Below are 20602 nucleotides of genomic sequence, written 5' to 3'. Positions count from 1 at the left end.
GTGGCTTGGCAGGCCACTGTAAACACCAGGAGATGTAAGTAGGAAATCAGAGCCCATTGTGGGTCCTCAAATGGATGTCTTTTCAACTAAACAGATCACTATCAGCCACTACTCTGTGCCTGGTCATTTCCTTTACTGAGTGTCTGCAGGAACCACCCACTCGGGTGGTTCTCAGGATTATAGGTTTTTAGGTCAAACAGAAACCCTGGGGAATGCCTGAAAAAGCCAAACAAGCAGTTACATTCTTCACAGACTGGATGACGTGGAGCCACTTCTGTTGTGTGTAGCAGAGGCTGGGAGCCAGACTTGCGTGTCATTTTGTCCCCAGCATCCGCCCTCAGTCAGGCGTGATTGTTTTCTGGCCAAGGGCTCCTTTCTGAAGGAGCTGTGGTAGCTGAAGCATCTCTGGTGTCTGAAGCCTGGTGTTACATCCCAAGTGGCCTCCTCACTTCTTTCCTTCATCTGAGAAGCCTGAGCACTGGGCCCTCCACGCTTGCCCTGTGTCTTCACGCAATTCCACCATGGATGAGACACAGGAGCCTCTGGCTATGACCGTGCATCTCCTTGCCAACTCTGGGCACGGCTTGCTTCTGCAGCAGGCTCTGGACCAGCTCCTGGATTGCATCTGTCCAGAAGTACGCCTCTTTCTGGTGTCTGAGAGGATCAGATCTGTGACATACTGTGAGAAGAACCACCCCAGGCGGGCCCGGTTCCCAGGGATGTCTGTTTTGTTCTTCCTGCAGGAAAGCCTGGGACAGGAGCGGCTGTTTCGCATTCTGGACTCCCTACAGCATCCACCCTGGCAGTGCTACCTTACCCAGGCTGCACAGGGGAGGATGTGCCCCTGCCCCCCTGCCACTCAGGAGTTCTACAGCCTGGACAACCAGATGCCTGTCTGGGGTGTAAGGCAGGTGCGTTGTGGTCCTGAGATCCTCAGGGTGACACTGTATTGCAGTTTTGATAACTACGAAGATGCCATCAGACTCTATGAGATGATCCTGCAGAGAGAGCCCACCTTGCAAAAGAGCAACTTCTGCTTCTTTGTGCTGTACACCACCCAGAACTTTGCTCTGCAGCTCTCCCTGAAGCAGCTGCCCTTGGGCACGTCTGTGGATCCCAAGGAGTCCTCCGTGCTGCAGTTCAAGGTTCAAGAGATCGGCCAGCTGGTGCCTCTTCTACCCAATCCCTGTGTTCCCATCAGCAGCACCAGGTGGCAGACGGAGGACTATGATGGCAACAAGATTCTGCTACAGGTATTTCTTTTTCTTTTGGCAGTACTGGGGTTTGAACTCAGGGCCTCATGCTTGCTATCCAGGCACTCTACCACTTGAGCCACTCCTCCAGCCCTGTTTTGTAGTGGGTAGTTTCAAGATAGGGTCTCCTGAACTATTCACCCAAGTTGGCCTCAAATTGCAATCCTCCTGATCTCTACCTCTCCGGTAGTTAGGATTGCAGGTGTGAGCCATTGACAACTGAAGATATTTCTTGTTTTATTTACCTTTATGGTCTTGTATACACATATGGGACTGTGTCATTTTACATCTGAATGGGCCTAAGAGATGGTTCTCAACCTTGTTGCATCTTGGAAGTCCTGGGGAGCTTTCATACTTTCCCAAACCAGGGTGGTACTGCAGGCCAGTTAGACAGACTTTTAAACAAAAGCTTCTTGATTAATTCTACAATGTAGTGGGGTTGATCTAATTAAAACTCTTTCACGTGACAGATAAGAAAGCTCAGGCCTGGTGAACTTGCAGCTGACGAGTAGTTTGTGGTAGAAGTAGAAAGCGGATCCCCCCTCCCCCCAGAAGGGCTTTACTGAGCAAGTCAGTCCTTCACTTTGTCCAACACAGGTCAGGAATATGATACACTCTTTCCACCTCACCCTAAAGAAGTTCAAGTTGTAATTAAGTTTGGGGATGTTTGTTTGTAGTACTGTTGAATTAAGTTTCCAGCACCTTGTATCACATTTGTATTTGATCACAAATTGTTAGGTGGCTAGAACTCCTTCAAGAGAAAATCTTAAAACCATAACCTTGTCTTGTAGCCATTCTGTTGAAGCCAAACAGTGAGTGTGTGTTTAACCAAGAAGGCTGTCGTGTTTGGTCCTTTATGGGGTGTGATGTGATAGCTGAGCCCTGTGACCTGGGGCCTCAAGTTTCTTAATTAGCTCACCATTGGCATCTTCCTATAGTAAAGGTTGTTATCTACATGAAATGACCAATTACTTATAAAGCATATTATTAAGTACTCAGTTTTAGTAGTTATTGCTTGTATTATGCCCTCAACCAAGGTTTTTAAATTAATAATTTTATTTAATCCTTATACTAACCTATGGAGTCATACTATTTTTCTCATTTTGTAGATGAAAAAACTGAGGTGTACAAGGGTTACTTGCCCGACATACAGTTAGGAAAATCTATCAGGCTTTAAAGTGTGTGTGGCTAACAATTGTGGGCTGGAAGTGGTGGTACATGGTAATAATCCCAGCTGTGTGGGAGGCTGAGGTAGGAGGATAGTGGTCCAAGGCTGACCCAGAGCAAAAATTTGAAATCCTATCCAAAAAATAGCTGAAGCAAAATGGGTAGAGACGTGGCTCAAGTGGGAGAGCACCTGCCTAGGAAGTGCAAGGCCCTGAGTTCAAGCTTAGTACCACCAAAACAACAAAAACAATAAAATCCAACAATTGCAGTCCAGTGGTCAGTGCACTGGTGTGTATGTGTGTGTAAATGTTCACAGCAAACTACCCCATGGCTTTGAGAGATGGTCAGTCCCTGTTAAGACCTAGAGGGTAAAGCAGCAGCAGTGTAAGCATGACTCTTTCTCTATAGTTGATTTTATTGGCATTGCTTTGACTTCTTAATTCACAAAGCATGAATCATACCGATTCTCTATTATGACTTCTAAATAGTTTATCTTTCTGTTCACAAAAGGTAGATAGGCACTCTTTTTTTTTTTAGTTACTTATTTAGTATTTAGTTACTCCTTTATTTGCCAAGTGTCTGATGTTTCTCTCTCAGTCTTAGTTAATTTAGCAGCAATATCACTGGCAAATAAAAATACAATGTATTTGTGTGTAGTAGGGGGAACAGTCTTATTCATTCCTATTTTGAAAGCAAACATGTTTTCTTGGAGCCACATCTTACACAATCTGTTGCTTTGAAAAACTTAGTCAAATCAGGGAGAGTGGAAGAGTTTTTACAGACAAAACCGTGAGGAATAAAAAATAGCCCCATTCCTCCCAGGAGAGTTTTAGGAGTCTGCCGACCTCTCACCTGGGGACAGAGCGCTTGTTCTTCTGTCTCATAGCTGTCCTCACAGGCTCCTTCCCAATCTCCTGGGAAGATCTCCAAACTTTTTGTACTTCTTTCCTGCTCTAAAACACTGGTCTTGGCCCCCTCTCGTTGATCTGGCTGCATCCATGACTCTATGTTTTTGCAAACAAAATGAGGGATGGAAAATTCTGCTCTGCTTTTTGTCATGAAAGTACCAGAGGCTTGGTTATGACAGATCATAAACGTCAGCATGTTATAACTACCACAGGGCTGTTTCACTCTTAGATGGAGTGAATTTTTAAGGATCGATAGACTGCCCAGCCCAAACTTTCTTGGTTTGGGGCAAGGGAAGGGGATGGGTGATGGATGCTCTGGATTTTGTAAGTAAATAGTTCAGGCTTTAAACAGAATACTCAAGAGCCAACTCTTAGCTCTGCCCCCTTTGTCTTGGCCCTATCCTGCCCCTATTGTAGCCCAACACAGTTTCTGGACCCAACTCCAATTGGACCAACTTGGTTCAGATTCTAGTCTCTAAACCAACAATTGCACTCAGGAGAATGGGACTGTATGGATCAAGCCAGTCTCGAGGTCAAGGCTCTACCCTGTACTCTAGATTCTGTGTGGTGCTTGGGGAAGAGTGAGGGTCCACGGCAAAGAGGCAAAGATCAGAGTGCAGGAGAGGAACGCAGAATGGTTCCAAATGATTGATGTCTACCACAAATAAGAAAATAATAACTATCTGAGGGACAACCATAACCACAAGTTAGCCTCTCCACAGGATTAGGATGGAGGATGTGTGCCTAGGAGCTTGCGTGTGGGGGGCTAGATCCAGGGGGCATGGAGAACTTTTCCTGAGAAGTTAGGCCTGAAGGAGAAAGGGGGGACAATGAGGGACAGTGTGTGGTATGGCACTTCCTTAGCAGGGCATATGTAGTAGACTGCCTGAGGTTCCATGTGGCTGGAGTGAAGGAAGGGGGCTCATGGGGAGAGGTTGGGCAGGTAGCCATGGGACAGAAGCACCAAGAGGGCAAGGGACTTTTCTAGTTCACTCCTGTGAAGCTGAAACCCAGACCATTGTCTGGCACAGGGCAGGCAAATACATTCTGGTATGAATGAATGAATGATTACATGTCTTGATAAATAGCTTCTATGCTAACTTCAGTGTTAGGCACAATCACTGATGGATCCTGTGAATGGTACTGGCACAGTAACTTGTGTTATGAACCTCAAATGAGGGAATATAATGGGGTGCTTTGTAGTAAAATCCTCTGGGTTTAGTTTTTCCCTCTTTATCCTCCAATCTTCAGAAAGATCTTGCTGAAAATTATAGCCTGGTCTCAGTAGTGTTGTGGGGACTTTCCTGTAAGCCCAGGGAGTGGCTCTTGTGTCAGGTTTCTGATGGACTCAGAATCCCACCCAGATCACTGAGTTAAAATCTTATTCTGTTTGATGTTTACTTGAGAAGTTATGTTAATTAAAAAGTCCTTGGATTGAAAGGGATAGTGGGACCCTGGTCCTTTCCTCTTCCTTTCTTTTGCTTCCCAGATTTGAGGTGAGTAGTTTTGTTCCACCTTGTGCTCCCCACCATGATGTGTTTCCCCACCACAAGCCTAAAAGCAATGGGGCCTGCTGGCCATGAACTAGAAGCTCCAAATGTGAGCCAAAAGAAATCTTTCTCTTCATAAGGTGATTATCTTGGGTATTGTTACAATGATAGAAGACAGACTACATACATTGTTAACTTCTGGTTAGGTGTTCTGTGTGTTGTCATCTGCCCTTCCAGTCTAACGTGAAGCTGACCCTCCCACAGGCCTGTGATAAATGCAACTGTAGAGCTGCACCTACCTTGAATACAGGGAAAGGAGAGGTTAAATTGGCCAAGGGTATCTGGGGAGTGAAGGAGGTATGACTTGGAAGATGACCAAATCTACTGTAGCAGAGTATAGGGTCAAGGGGAGAGAGTTCAAATGAGTTGAAGAGAACAATTTTCAGATCACTGAGAATGAGTAAGAAGGGATAGTATGACTTAACAAAAGCCATTTATTCAGGATTATAGAGAAGGGACAGACATGATCATGCCTGTAACATAGAACTGAGGACAGTGACTGGTACCATCCAATACGGTGGATTTGGTGGGGAATGAACTAAGCACTTCAGACGTGGATTCAGTTGTCTAGTTAAGGGCCAGCAACTTTGTGAAATAGGAAATTCACAGTGGGAATATGGCGCTAAATGTGAGCTGCATTTCAGAGATGGCAATGAATTAGACACATTGGTGTCTGAGGTACTCAAAGGTCATACAGGTGAAGACAGTCAAGGGGCCACTGTAGGCTGAAGGTGGTAGTTGAAGCCTGGAGAAGGAGTGATATTATCAAGGAAGAGAGTGTAGATTGAGAAGAGATGAAACATGACCTGAGACATGTCTGTACTTCAAGAGGGATGAGGGGAAATGAATGAGTGAGAGAAACTGAGAAGGAGTGACCAGAAAACTGGAGAAGATCATGGTGAGTCCTAAGATATGGCATCTCGGGTGTACTAGGGCAAATTTCTCGGGTTCTTCCACACGAGGTTCCTCACCAGGCCACTGGTGGTGTTGCCATTGCCCTTTGTACCACTTGCTGTAGGAATCAATGTCCTTTACTGGTTACTGCTGTCACCACTCCCTGGGCTTACAGGAAAGTCCTCACAACACTACTGAGACCAAGCTATAATTTTCAGCAAGATCTTTCTGAAGATTGGAGGATAAAGAGGGAAAAAAATAAACCCAGAGGATTCCTTATAAGCAGAATAACTTAAACGTCTCTAGATGTCACCATCCTCAGGGCTCCTAGGCCAACCTCACAGAGACTGTGAGGTCCTCTGTGGATCTTCTCCAAGTCTTTTTCACACCCAGGCCAAACTCAGAGTGGAAGAAGGAGGGTTCCCTTCCCATCCCCAGTAAGACCCACCTTCCTGGTCTTCTTTCAGGGACCAGGTGAGCACTTTGCATGTTGAGTGAAAGGGGAAAGTCACATCCACCACATTTCCTACCCCTAGGAATAGTTGACCTGGTCAGGACAGACCAGATACAGTAGCACATGAACCCAACATCAGTAAGTCTGGAGTTTCCAGTCAACAACAAATGTTGGTTTGTGCACCATCTGCCCTGGTGGATTTTTCCAACTTATTCTTCCAAATGAGCTGAACTCAGGCCTGCCTATCCTTTCTGCAGAACTTGGTCTTCCCTCTGGGTCCCTCTGGTCTCCTCCCTGGGAAACTTGAGTGAGAATTCACTCAAGTCTCCAAGACAGGGCATGTGGGAGAAAACCATGCGTTTTTGTTAGTGGTTTTTGGTTTTGGTGGTTTTGACTCAGGGCCTCAGGGTTGCTATGCAAGCCCTTTACCACTTGCACCATGACCCCAGGCCACCATATGCTTTTGAAATAGATTTTATTTCACCCATACACTCCTCTTTCACCTCTCCAACTGAGACTCACCCTACACTTAAAACTGTCCTCTAGAACTTTCTATGATGATGAAATACTCCATATTCGCACTGTTCAACATGGTGGCTGCTGACCGCACTTGGCTATTGAACGATAGAAATGTGGCTAATGAGACTGGAGAACAGAATTACCATTGAAAGTAATTTAATTCTTTGAATTTAAATGTGGTTAGTGACTACTGTATTGGAGGATGATTTAGTGATTTGGGCTGTTCCTTGCAATTTAAGCTTCTGTAACTATCTCATGAGTAGCTTGGATGGTGGCAAAGCCTCATCTTCTAAGTGTGAAACTTGACTTTTGGAAAAACAATCAAGAGATTTATCATCAACTTTATTAAATGTGGTAGATGGATTAAGCATGTTTTCACTTTTTTTTTTTTGATACAGGCTCTTGCCATGTAACCCAGGATGGCCTAGAAATTGAGATTTCTAGACTGGTAGACTGAAATTGCCTCAGTCTACCAAGTGCTGGGGTTATTACAGGTGTGTGCTCCACCACACCCAGCAATGCCCAGCATTTAATGTGATTTCTTTAAAGACCATGAGGTATGTGGCTCTCTAGTACTGAGGTTGGTTTTTCTGTCCTAACTCTGAAAGTCAGAGTGCCCAGGTTTCGAAACATCAGTTTTGTTTTTTTTGTGTGGTGCTGGAGTTTGAACGCAGAGCCTCAAGCTTGTATCTAGGTGCTCTACCACTTGAGCCACTCCACAAGTCCAACCAGTTATTTTTAAAGCCTCCTTTTTAAAGAACCCCACATCTAATCAGTTGCCAACTATTCTAATTATCCTCTGAAGTCATTTCTTCTCTCTACTTCCTTCTTTCAGCCCATATAGGTTCAAATGTATATGATGACTGTGGCATTTAATACCTTGCCCTGACTCCAGGCCTCCTGCATTAACCTGTACACAACAGTCAAAAGACTTTTGTTGAATTTTATTTTTTAAACATTTCTTTTGCTTTTTTTTTTGTTTTGTATTGTGCTGGGTGAAGGAACACTGTGGCATTTACAAAAGTTCTTACAATATATCAAATATATCATACTTGACTTCACCCCCTCCACATTCTTCTTTATCCTCCTTTCCCCCCCATTCTTGGAATAGTTTCAGCAGGTATCATTTTTCCATTTACATACATGTGTACACAGTATTTGTGCCATATTCACCCTCCTACATGCTTTCCCCACCTCCTCCCCTCCCAATAGTACCAACCCCCCCCAGGCAGGACCTGTTGTGCCCTCCTGTTCTCTGATTTTAGAAAAAAAGACTTTTTTGCTTGTTTAAGATAGCTACACACGGAGTTTCCTTGTGGCACTTTGAAAGCCTTTTTTTTTTTTTAACAGTACTGTGGTTTGAACTCAAGGCTTTGTGCTTGCAAAGCAGATGCTCTACCACTTGAGCCACACCATCAACCCTTTTTTCTCTGGTTATTTTAGAAATAGGGTCTGCTTTTTGCCCAGGCAAACCTGAACTGTGATCCACCTATTTTAGCCTTCCTGCTATAGCTAGGATTACAGGCACGAGCCACTGGTGCATGGCTCAAAAGATATTTTTAAATGTCTGCCCGGTTTATTTTCCTTCTCAATTCAATAATGAATTGTGAGCAAATAAAATCAAGTCTACCTGAGGCTCTTCATACTCATTGGCCGTCACCATATTCCTGCCTTTCCTTCCTTTCCAGAACTCTTGGCTTACTCTTGCACCTGTATCTTTAATTGTTTTTTGTTGTTGTTGTAGTAAAATTTTCACAACAAAACTTTACTATTTGCACTTTTTAAATTTTTCTGGAAGATTCCTTTCTTTTTAAAAATTCGGCTAAAATACACACCACATCAAATTTGACAATTAAGTGTCATGAAGCACATTTGCAATATAATGCAAGTCTATGATGATTTCCAGAAATTCATTGCCCTGAACAGAAACTTCATACCCATTAAGCCAAACTCACCATCCCCTCCTTCTGAAGCCGCTGTTAACCTCAATTCTATTTTCAGTCTTTGTGAATTTGCCTATTTCTGCTTCGTAGGAGCAGAATCATGCAATATTTTTTGTGTGTCTGGATTGTTTCATTTAGCATGTATCCAAGATTCATCCATGTTTGCAGCATTTATTAGAATTTCAGCTCGTTTAATGAATGACTAATACTCCTTTCCATGTATATCTGCACCCATACATTGCCCCAGTTGCTCCTTATTCAAGAATATCTTGTGTTTCCTCTATGGTTATCCATCTTGAAGGCTCTGCTCAAATTGTTTTCCTCACTGAAACTCCTCATGATGCCTAAGGGCATGTTAACGTCCATTCCTGACTACAATATTTGGCACCTAAATCTTTGTGATATGTGACTGTGTATTTTTCCTGTTATTGTGCCATCTCCTTGTAAGGTGGGACTTTATGAGTCTCTCTTTTTTCAGTCTTTTATTAAATGAGTGTTTATTTCCAACAGAGTACTAGGCAAACAGCTGCTATGCAGTATTTGTCAGTTGATCGACTCCTTGTTTATAGAAAATAAGCTTACATATTTAAAGAAGATGCATATATGCCAGATACTAGTTTGGCATAAGCAAGCCTGTGTTTTAATTCATTTAATCAACAGATTACTTAGCTGTTTTCATCATTATGTTCTTTCCCATTTGAAATAAAAGAACACAGTTTCTCCAAAAATAAGCAATTTATTCTCCTCTTCTATAGAACATCCCTTTCCTCATGTCTGAGGCTTCCGGTTGTACTCGCTTGGGCTTTATTACTCTCTCTTCCTCTTTCTTTCTCATTCTCCACACACACTCCCAACACACCGCATGCAGCGAGACCCATGTCCACTCCCACTTCTGCATTCACTGGATGCTTGGGTCATGCTGCAGCAACCCAAGAATTGCTCAATTTCTGGTGCTACAGAACAGCAGGCCAAAGTCAGTAGTTTGGCTGATCAATAAAATAAGCATCTTTCAAGTCACCAGTTAATTGGAAAAGACTGATTTCCACTCGTCAGTAAATCTATTTGGGTTTTTTATTATTGTCTATCTAATTTGTTTCCATGCAACTATTTTTCCCCCAGTGTTGGTTACACCCTTTTTTGGCTATTTTTTGTGAACTCACAATCAGGAACAAGCAATGTTCTTTTCCCTTCCTGGAAAGCAAGCCTGCCCCTTAACAGCTTACTCATTTTTTGTTCTGATGCATTTTCTTTTCTTTTTTTTTTTAAGATTGAGAGTCACCAAAAAAAAAAAAAAAAGATTGAGAGTCATAAATGAGAGAGAAATGATTTCACTGTTCAGCATGATAGTTGTTAAAGTTCCTTGAACTTGGAAAAACCTAGCTCTCAATTTGCAGCACTTTTACAAATAGTTTTTAGAAAGATGAGCTCTAAATGATCAGAAATCCTACAAACACATTTCAGCTTGTTTTTTTGGCTAGAGGAGTTTTATTCTCCCTCCAGGACTTCTCTCAATCACTCAGCATTGTTTCTCTTGGAAATTTTTCTTTCCAGATGCATTTCTGTATTCACAATACTGCACTCACTTTGCCATATGGTCAGAGGATCTTAGAACTGTATTCAAAAAACATTGACATTCTTCTTTCTTAGGATGTCCAGCCATAATAAAAGACAAGTCACTTTGAATTTTCTTTTTCTGTTCTTCTGTGGTGGAGATTGAACCCAGAGCCTTAAGTGTGCTCAACTTGTGCTCTACCACTTGGTGACATCCCTAACCCCAAATTTTCAAATAAGGTTTCATGTCTATCTAAATCATAATCAGGGACCTTGTTTACATTTGCTACATTTCCACTCATCTCTATGTGCAGACACTTACATCTTGTTAAGTGTTAAGCTTTGTTTGTTTAACAGCGATTTTGTGGTTACTTGTCATATATCAGGCACTGTGCTAGGTTCTAGAGGTATAATGACGAGAAGGTGTTTACAACCCCTGCTGTTCCACATGGCAAAGTCTAGGGGTAGATCAGAGTCCACTAGCCATGCAGAAAACAATACAGCAAGTGCTAAGGTGAAGGAGGCAGCTGCTGTGAGAATGAGAGATGACATTAATGACGGCCATCACACCAATCCATATTTAGTGTCACTGAGTCCCAGGCACTGCTATCATCCAATCTTCACAGTGGTCTTATGATGTTGGCACTTACTATTATCTTCTTTTACAGATGAGGAAACTGAGGCAAAAAATATTAAGTAGTTTGTCTAAAATCCCACAGCAGAGTCAATATTTAGGGGCATGTAACACCAGCTTGGTGCCATTGAGAGGACTTTAAAGAGGAAAGGATATGTGATCTTGGAATTGACAATAAATAGAGGTTTCAGGGGGGAAAAGGCCCATCCCACGTGGAAAAAATAGTATATACCAACATTGGCGTTGGAAAAGAGCAACTCATTTAAGGAATTCTAAGTTCAATATTGGCCTATGGAGTTTGAAAGGAAGAAAGTGATGAATTATCAGACTGGAGTGAGAAGGGACAGACTGTGAAGGGCAAGGTACACCAATCAAGGGCCTTGGATTTTATCTTGAGTAGAGCAAGAAGCCATGAAGCAAGACAGTGACACTATCAAATGTGTTTCCAAGCTCCTCTGGTAGTAGAGTGAGAGAAGAACCAGTGGGTTCTGTGGGGGAGATAGATGGCTGTTGCAAGAATTCAAAGAGAGTTGCTTATGCCTCCTATAGGACTGATGGCAGTAAGAGTGGGGAGAAGAGGATCTGAGAGATCTTTAGGGGACAGAGTTCACAGGAATGGATACTGGCTATGTGTGGGTCATCCAGGGGGCAGATGATTCTCTTGCTTGGGTAACACCAGATCTAATGATATGCCACCTTCTGTGACAGGGAAAAGAGGAAGCAGAATAGATTTGGTATGAAGAGGGAGGTGAGTCCAATGGTCCAGATGATTTTGGGCACATTTTTGAGGGGCTAGGAGAGGCCTGGAAGGTAGTTGGATATCTAGGTGTGGAGCTCAAGAGACAGACCTGAGCTGTTGTTGAACTTTGGGAACCTTTATCATCTTGATGAGAGCTGGAGGCAGAGATGTCTGAGATTGCCCTGGGGATGTGGAGTGAGAAGAGAAGCAGGTCAGGGGAAGTTAGTAGGAAAAATGAATTGCCAAATTTTATAAAGAGATCTGATGGAAAGGAGAGAGAGGGAAGGCTGGGGGGAGGAGAGAGAGTGAAGGAGACTTGAGAAAGTTTAATTCCTGTTGGAAAAAAGGAGAGAAAGAGAGAGAGAGATTGAGAGATTGAGATTGAATATATACCATAATAAAATGGAAAAAAATGAATGACTGATAGATTGGGTCAGGTAGAGGAGACTGGCCACTGGGTGGAGAGGATGGGTGAAGTCACCAGTAAGTTTGGTGGTAGGAAACTGAGAGTTGCTAACTAATGATGCTTTTGCTTTCTCTGTAACACAGATGGTCAGACCATCTGATGAGAATGAGGGAGAGGTTGTGCCTCTGAAGGTTTTGAGACAGTTCAGAGAGTTTGGAGCAGCTGCTGTGACACATAGAAAGAGGCGACCAAAAAACAGGAGAACTGGGAAGAAGCCTGGATGAAGCTGGATATCACACCTTTTGGCAGCACCAGCCATCACAGCCACGTGCTTTTCCACAGCATCCTGGGCACAAGTTCAAAAAAATGTAGATGTGTGACTTCAATCCTGACTCTCATCCAGGGCTGGGAAATTTTGAAGGAGGTTATGACAGAAAGGGAGTAGTGCAGGAGAGGCGGAGGTATTGGCAAGGAGCCAGTTGAAGTGACAGTCTTTGGACACAAAATTGGCTGGAAGGGAAGTGAAGACAGGAGGAGACTCGGACGAGGAAAGTAAGGAACAGTGCTGGTGTTGATGAAATGGGAGAATTGAGAGTTGGGGCTGGTGGGTTGAAAGGACTGGGTTTAAATCCAGTCTTTTTGAGGTGGGGTCAGGAGCCACAATGGGATGGGCAGGGAGACAAACTAAGGAGGTCTAACAGGCAGGGGCCACTCCTGTGCTTTACTCCCTGAACTGCTCTGATTAGACTGAAAAAAGACTTCAGAGAGAGAGAATGTGAAAATCATTGAATCACTGATTTAGAGAGAGTGAGGATTGGCCAATTGTGGCTCAGGAGCTAAGAATAGATTTCCATATTTAAATGATTGGAAAAACATTTATGATACATGAAAATTATATGACATTCAAATTTCAGTGTTCATAAATAGAGTGTTACTGAAATGCAGCTACATTTATTTGTGTCTTATCTATGGCTGTTTCACACAGAGCTGAGTAGCTCGGATAAAGTCTACATGGCCCTTCACAGGAAATATTTGTCAACTTCTAAAAGAAGCAATAGATGTCCTCATTTTTTTCTTTGTTTTTGCAGTTTGGTAATTGTCACCTCTCCATTTCTTCAGAGAGAAATTAGAGGAGAATGCATATGTGTGTCATATACACAAACAAGTACTCTGTATGTGTATAGCAATTGACTTATCTTAGACCTGCTTCTTTCACTGTTCTGATTTCTTCCTTCTTGTCTTGGGAGATAAATGTGTGTCATTCTTCCTTTCCCCCTTTAAATAGACTATTTTTCAGAGCAGTTCACATCAAAATTAAGCAGAGGTCCCATACAGACGCCCAACCCCACAGACACACAGCCTCCACCACTATGACATCTCCCATTGGAGTGGTACATTTGTGATCATGAAGGAACCCACATGGATACATCATTATCACCCAATGTCCATATTTTACATCAGGGCTCACTCTCAGACATTTTGTGGGTTATATAAATATACACATTCATCCCATTACAGTATCATACAGAGTAGTTTCATAGCCTAAAAATTCTCTGTGTTCTGTCTATTCATCACTCTCTCCCCCCAGCCCCTGTCAGTTACTGATCTTTGTACTGCATCCATACTTTTGCCTTTTACACAATGTCCTATAGTTGGAATGACACAGTAGGTAGCCTTTTAAGGTTGGTTTCTTTCAACTAGTAATATGTAGTTAGAGTTCTGTACCATTCTTTTTGGTATTTGATTAAGGGCTAGGCCAGGCAGAGATGAGTCCCTATATGAATTTCTAAGGGCTCTAAAGAAGATGGAGAAAATTGCCTTTTCCAGAAAGTACAGTGTAAGGGGTAGGCTGCAAGGCTCCCAAGAGTACAAGGGTGAGGATGCACCAGTGACTCCATCCTATGGAGGGAGAAGGAGCAACCTGTAGGCTGGGAGTTTTGCTGAGTGATCTCTGTAAGATTGGAACCAAAGTGGAATTGCCATGGGTTAAAACACCAGAGCTTCCACACAAGCACTCCCCTTTTTTGTTTCCTCATACAACACTAGCTTCTACTCTACACAAATGGCACCCCCGAGAATATAAAGAATATTTGTTTTTAAAAGGTGCCAAATTATTAGTGTACCTACAGTGCTGATGTATCTTGAAATAGCCCAAGAGATATGTCATTATTATTATTTTTTGAGATATGCCATAATTAGCATGATCTGAAAGAAGAACCACCAAATATGGAAGAGTGGCTTCTTATTCGAGTCTGTAAGTTGATGGTAACCACATTTGGGTGGCTCTTTTTTCATTTTTGGTTAGTAATATATCACTTACTGAATCTATTGAGGTCACTGAATTGCATCTGTGAATGTCTTTGCATTGTTCATACATCTATATCTACTGTAAGTATGATGTGTCAGTTGGCCATTTGAGAAGAGGAAGGGGCAAGTCTTACCCTTGTCAAGTAGTTAGCATAAGGAGTCAAAAAATGAGCTGATGCTGATTACATCTCATAATCAGATTTACTTGTCACTTCTGTCCACCAGCTTCACTGAAAGAATGCTATGGGTGTGGCATGGCAGGGGGTGAATAAAGCATGTGGTGCTGTTGGCACATGGTTCATGGAAAACATTCTATTTGTTCCTCTTTTCCTGTCCCATAGGTCCAGTTAAACACAGGACTTGCTGTTAGGAATGGTGAGCTTTCCTTTCTAGAAGGCACCTTGGGAGCTGACATGTGTCATCAGAGCTCCCAGATGACCTCTGTCTCTGGACATAGAACACTGGAATCAAGGAGCCGGAGGAGCCAGGGTAGGAGATTCAAGGTGCGTTCTCTGGAGCTTCTGGAGCCCAGTGGGATATTTGACAGCTCTAGTGGTACTTCCTGGAAAAGCCCTGGCTGGTTCTCCCAGGCTAGCAGTTTAGCCACTAGCACCCAGCGACCTCTGCCTTCTCCCCTCACCAAACCTGGCACCAGAATGAAGATCCTCAAGGAAAACAGCTTCCAGAAGCTTGAGGCAGAGACGAATGTCGACACAGGCTTCACCATCATCAATTCCAAACCCAGGCAATCTTGTTTGAGCAAATTTCCAAGGGACTTGGGCACCAGCCAGCCACCATCCTGCTTGCCAGGCTCTTCCTTGGAGGTGGCTCCCTCCCAAAACAAAAGAGTCATTAAGGCAAAAGTCCTTCCTTTGTCACTTGGTGGCAAAAGGGACCTTGGAGCAAGGAAGACAATGTCAGAATGTTCCTATCATCTGCCGGTGCAGGATGAAGAAAAAGAAGAATTCTTTATATAGTATAATAAATATGTTTTTCTAAAACACAGACAGATAGAATGTTCTAGAAGTAAGTGGAGCAATCACCCAGAATCCTGTTTCTTGTTCATCTGAGGGGCTTGAGTGCTTTCGATGCACAGATCCATATTGCTTTCACTTCAAATATTCAAAGTCTACAGATGCTAGAGTAACTGTTTGCTGTCCCGATCATAAGGAAACACAGCCAGGGACAGGAAGAAAGCCCAATGCCTGTGTTCTCTGGGGATGCATCCTACCCAGCTGGATGTGTGAGTTCAGCACCTATCTGGATAATTGCACTGTATGCAAATGAATCGAATATGTGTTATGCAATGCTGATTTGTGTATGTAATTTGGTTTTAATTTTTACTTGGGGTTGCATAGCTTATCCCCTGGACAGCATGAACTGTTTGTTAGTGCTTTTTAATTTTTATGTGACCTCCTTTGATAATGAGGCCCTGTTTACCACATACCCTTTTGTGATTCTGCCTTTAAACTTGTTTGCATCTGCAGTGAATGAAAATAAAAAGTGTTCTGAAAAATTATAAACGAGAGCAGAAACACTGGAAGCCAGAAAATCAGGTTAATGTGGATGGTAGACTCTCAAGTTTTCCTACTCCTTGGTCTCTTGTGTGTTTATGCCCTTCTCCAAAGAGGCCAGTGGTTCTTGCTACAAACCAAGGCAGACATAGGATTTGGGTTCTTCTGGCCATATTTGAGTCCCCAAGGTCCTTTGCAATACTCATATTCATTCATTTGTATATTCATTCAACAAATATTTATGGAACACCTTTGTTTGAATAAGACATTGTACATAAATTGCATATACATTCAGTGGCAATCAAACCTAAAAGGTGTTTATGGTTTTACAACTATGATAAATCTACTTTGCTAACTCTCTCTCTCTCTCTCTTTCTCTCTCCCTCTCTCTGCTACTGAGGTTTGAACTCAGGACCTTGCACTTGCCCCTATACTAACTCGAAAAAAGATGTTGACGTTCAAACTTATTCTTCTATGAACTTCTTTCATGATTGATACCCACATTTGCTACACCAGGGTATAGTTAAGTAGTCACAAGTCACAGTTGGAGACAGGGTGTGTTGAGAATTACAATTATGATTGGAAGGGACAAATTCTCAACCATCCATATGCTGAAGTTTTTGGTTAGATCTTATACACATTTTTTTAAATCCAAGGTTGTGTGTTTTAGTTAATTTATAAAGATACTTGATTCTGTGATGGCAGACTGGCTCAAGTGGTAGGTAGAATGCCTGCCTGGCAAGCATGAGATCCTGAGTTCAAACACCAGCACCACCAAACCAAAGCAAAGAATATAAATGCTGATTTAGCTGACTTCCTTCCTTCTCTCCTCCCCACTCCTTTCTTTTTAGTACTAGGAATGGAACCTAAGGCCCCATGGATGCTAGTGTTCTACCACTGAACTACACCCCCAGCTGGATCTTTGAAGACCTGGATACTTATACCTAATGGGAGAGAAAGATGAACTCAGGTCTAAAGACAGATCAAGTGGAGGTTGGGTTTGTGTGCTCTGCCCAGAAAACTGATAGAAATGAGGACACTCAAGAATGGACAAAGTGAAACTTATGATTGATTTTTTTTTCTGTCCATAAAATATCAGTATTTTTTTCTATTTTCTCTTTTCCAGATTAAAATTTGATCAGGAAAAATAGAATGAAAAACTTAATTTTGGTATGGCTTTCTGTATCAGGGTTTTTAAAAAATGTCTTATTATAGTTGAACTATTGAGATGCCTAGAAAGGCACAGCAGGGAGAAGTCTTAGAATTTCCTTCTCATTAAAACAAAATTATGTTATTTCTGTAACACAATACTTGGGTGAGAATATAAGAACATGGAAATCACAAGAATATTGAGAAATTACAAAATTGACTTGTAAAATAACATACTCTTAAAATGTCACCTACTGTATCCTACTCAGTATAAAATCTAATTTACAGCATGATGGGATGGAAATGCCAGTGAGTGGGTGAGGAAAGTCCAGATTTAAATTTTCTACCTATGTGATCTTGAACACGCCAGGCTCTTTGTTCTTCTGGTGCCTTATCTACTGTAACAAAGGTGGTTAGGAGAATCAAGGTGATGTATGTGAAAGCATTTGTGTATTATTAAGGACTATAAACACAGGAGATATTTTTATTATATTTTATTGTCTTCTAGTTTATATTTTCTCATATATTGTATTGTTTATGCAATTAGTCATTTAGATCCACAGTTTAAAAATGTCATGAGAACAAAGTTTTTTTTTTTTTTATGAGACCAGGTTTAGTAAAATCAATGAGACAATAAGAAAATAAATCCACCTAAGATTTTTACTACAAATGCCATTTGTTTTCAAGTTCTTATATCTCACAGGAAGGTTATATATAACAAATAATCAAATATGTCTGAGAATGTATGCAGCAAGAATAAACTATGAACTAATTTAATCTAAATAGGTCAGGCTTGACTATAATTATACTGAAATTCCTAAAATGTAAAGCATATTGCTTTTTAAATCTGAGAGCTTGCCTAATCAGATTCATTTATTTTTCATGATAGGTATATTAAAAAATCAGCTGTATTAACTGGGTGCTGGTGGCTCACACCTGTAATCTTAGCTACTCGGGAGGCTGAGATCTGGAGGACCATGGTTCAAGGCCAGCCTGGACAAATAGTTTTCTCTCAGAAAATAACCAGAGCAAAATGGACTGGGGGGGTGTGGCTTAAGCAGTAGAGTGCCTGCTTTGCAAGCATGAAAGTCCTGAGTTCAAACCCCAGTCCCACCAAAAAATAAAAATAAAAACTAAAAATAAAGGTGTGTTGTAGTTGTTTAACTACTTTTAACTTTACTAATTTAGGAGATTAAAAACTCCTAAGTTTCATTTCCATGTCACAAAACGTCTTCAGAAATTCCTAAAGTAACTTAATACTGTCTGTCTTTCTAGTACCTTCTCCAAGACCTCTTATATTGGATTCTACTCCCCATTTTTCCTGTCTATTCCTTCTGTTGGAATTAATAACCCTCCAGTGCCAGAAACAGACACACAAGAGACAGAAAATCTTGACAAGGAAATTTTCTGTTGATCAAGAGGGTGCAAGCATGTGCTCACTCCTGCTAAGCAAGCATGCAAACACAAGATGGCTGACTGTGGCTCCTCCTTATATCCCTGACGCAGTTGTACCTGCCCCTCACCTGGGATTGGTCCAGGTCAGAGGTTCACAGCCTTTCCCAATTGGCTAAAAGGCTTGGGGGATGGGTTAGGGCATGCAGTTTGGTGGACAATGGAGTTGTACAGGAATCCAGAAGAAGAAGCAAGGACTCTTTAAACATGCATGTCACCTAAGATGGCAACCTGAGGAATTTTTAAGTAATCTAAGAGGGTAACAAATTCTTTGATAGAAAAGATCATTTTTCTTAGAATTCCCCCCTCTTTTAATTTAAATTGTTTTCTTCAAACTCTTTCAGGAGCCGTTGGCTCTCGTGTTCCTGCGTTTCTAATAGAAACAAGTTATTTTGGTACGGCAGGGGTGATTGTTTGGTGAGAGCTGTATCAACTAACCACTGTATTAGTCCTCAGACATAAGGAGTTATTCAGCATCCTACAAAAATTACGATCAAGGAGATTAAGATTGAGAGCATCCACCCCTTCCATTTTCCAAACTGATTTTCCATTAAGTCAGTGAAGGGATCATTTATACCTGAATTTTCAGCTAGCTCGTTGGATAGGGTAGTTAATCCCTGTAGGATCTTAGTAATAGTTCCATCAGGGGCTGTATTATTTGACATATATATGCAACACAAAACTCCAATCATTATGCAGACTCCTCCCTTTTTTGGCCAGCATCATGTCTAACACTAGCCTGTTCTCCCAAGCCATATGGCTAGTTGGTCCTAATTGCTCTGCTATTCCTTTGATAGCATCCCTGGTATAGTTAACAAACCTTAGTTGGTTATAATAAGTATAATTAATCCAATCGACATTTTCATTTCTAGTGGGCCACCAGAAGAATACTGATTCCAATCCTGCTTCAATTTTATTTCTGGCTTTAAATTCATTTGGCACCCTCTAGGAACCCCAATGGCATCAATGAAAACATGGTGATCAAAGGAACCTCTGCAGCTGGCTGCAGTGCTTTATCTGTGTCTCTCCTTTGATGTTGTGGCACGGGCTGGGGATCTAAACACTGGGGTGAAAGGGATTGCCAACTGTACCAAAGTACAGGTGCCTGCCCAGTTACCTGGGAGAGTCTCAAGTACAGGTCCATGCAGTACCACCAGACATCAGCTCTGCCCACTGAGAGTGTGGACTGATTCATGAGGCTGTTGAAGGACTGGCTTTTACTGCATCCTGTTTAGGTTTTCCACATTTGTCAATCGTCCCCCCTATCTGGTGAGACACGGGGTATAACTGACGTCTAGGGCGGGTGGCCTAATAGTCCTGGAGGGCTGACCCTCAGGACCTCTGACCTCTGGGAACAGTAGTGATAGCATCTGGCAAGATTCGTTGCCCCAAGCCTTGGCATCCTGAAACAAAGCCAAAATGCAATACATTCCATCTGGGTCCGGGGACCACCCTAATGAAAACAGGACCACCTGAGACTCTGGACTCCCAGTAGTACAAACATAGCAATTGCTCTTATTTAGTGTGTGGACAGAATATTTTATCCATTCTATCCAAGCATTTGTATCCCTGTACTCGATTTCAATAGCTGCAGTTTGTCTTAGGTCCTTGACTTCTACTACGGTTACCTGAGTTCGATTGTTGTATGAACGTGGAGGTAACATTGGAGTGGAGGTAGAACTGGGTATCACCTGGGAGAGATTGGGAGCTAGATGGAGCTCAAAAGCACCTAATGGGTCTGTTCCTGAGACATCTGCCCCCAACCCATATCTACGAAATATAGGTGGTCCTTTTGTCATACTCCAAGGGATTTCTACAACTAATCTAAGTGGGTTACATTGTTTATCTTTACAAGTAGGAGAAGTTTGTGTCCAAAACAGCTGTAATTTCCACTGTAGTCTGTTAAAAGACTGTCAATTGTTCTGGATAGTGGAAATTGGAGTCTTACCAGTGTCTTGGGGTCTGGTCCAGCCCTTAGGACTGTCATAAAAAGGAGAAGTGTATCCTTTATACCCAGTGTTTCACCCCACATCCGTCCACTCTGAATGAATACCATCTTCCCTGTGGGTCCCAGGATGGGGCATGTATAAAAGGGATATCCTTGGAGCTAGAGTTGGGACATAAGGCCTCCACAAGGAAGGATCTGGCATGCATTGAATTCA

General features: G+C 42.2%; 1 protein-coding gene and 1 pseudogene across 2 annotated transcripts; one reads left to right on the top strand and one right to left on the bottom strand.

Moving 5' to 3' along the window:
- Window positions 1-203: 203 nt before the first annotated feature.
- Fam124b (family with sequence similarity 124 member B) lies at window positions 204-18132 on the top strand. Of its 2 annotated transcripts, XR_012447395.1 has the most exons (3): window positions 204-1253; window positions 14667-15568; window positions 16691-18132. XR_012447395.1 is itself a non-coding variant. In XM_020184260.2 (2 exons), exons 1-2 carry the CDS (start codon window positions 522-524, stop codon window positions 15300-15302), a joined length of 1368 nt encoding a protein of 455 aa, XP_020039849.1. In that variant the 5' UTR covers window positions 204-521; the 3' UTR covers window positions 15303-18132. The 2 variants fall into 2 exon arrangements, 1 of the variants encoding a protein (XP_020039849.1); XM_020184260.2 differs by having other exon boundaries at window positions 14667-18132.
- A 619-nt stretch (window positions 18133-18751) lies between these two features.
- Window positions 18752-20239, bottom strand: LOC109699511 (syncytin-2-like; annotated as a pseudogene).
- Between the last annotated feature and the right edge of the window lie 363 nt (window positions 20240-20602).

The sequence above is a fragment of the Castor canadensis genome, chromosome 4 (genome assembly GCF_047511655.1).
Source record: "Castor canadensis chromosome 4, mCasCan1.hap1v2, whole genome shotgun sequence".
NCBI classification, from domain to species: domain Eukaryota; kingdom Metazoa; phylum Chordata; class Mammalia; order Rodentia; family Castoridae; genus Castor; species Castor canadensis.
Note: the sequence above shows the minus strand (reverse complement) of the source record. Positions and strands in the feature narration are given on the sequence as shown.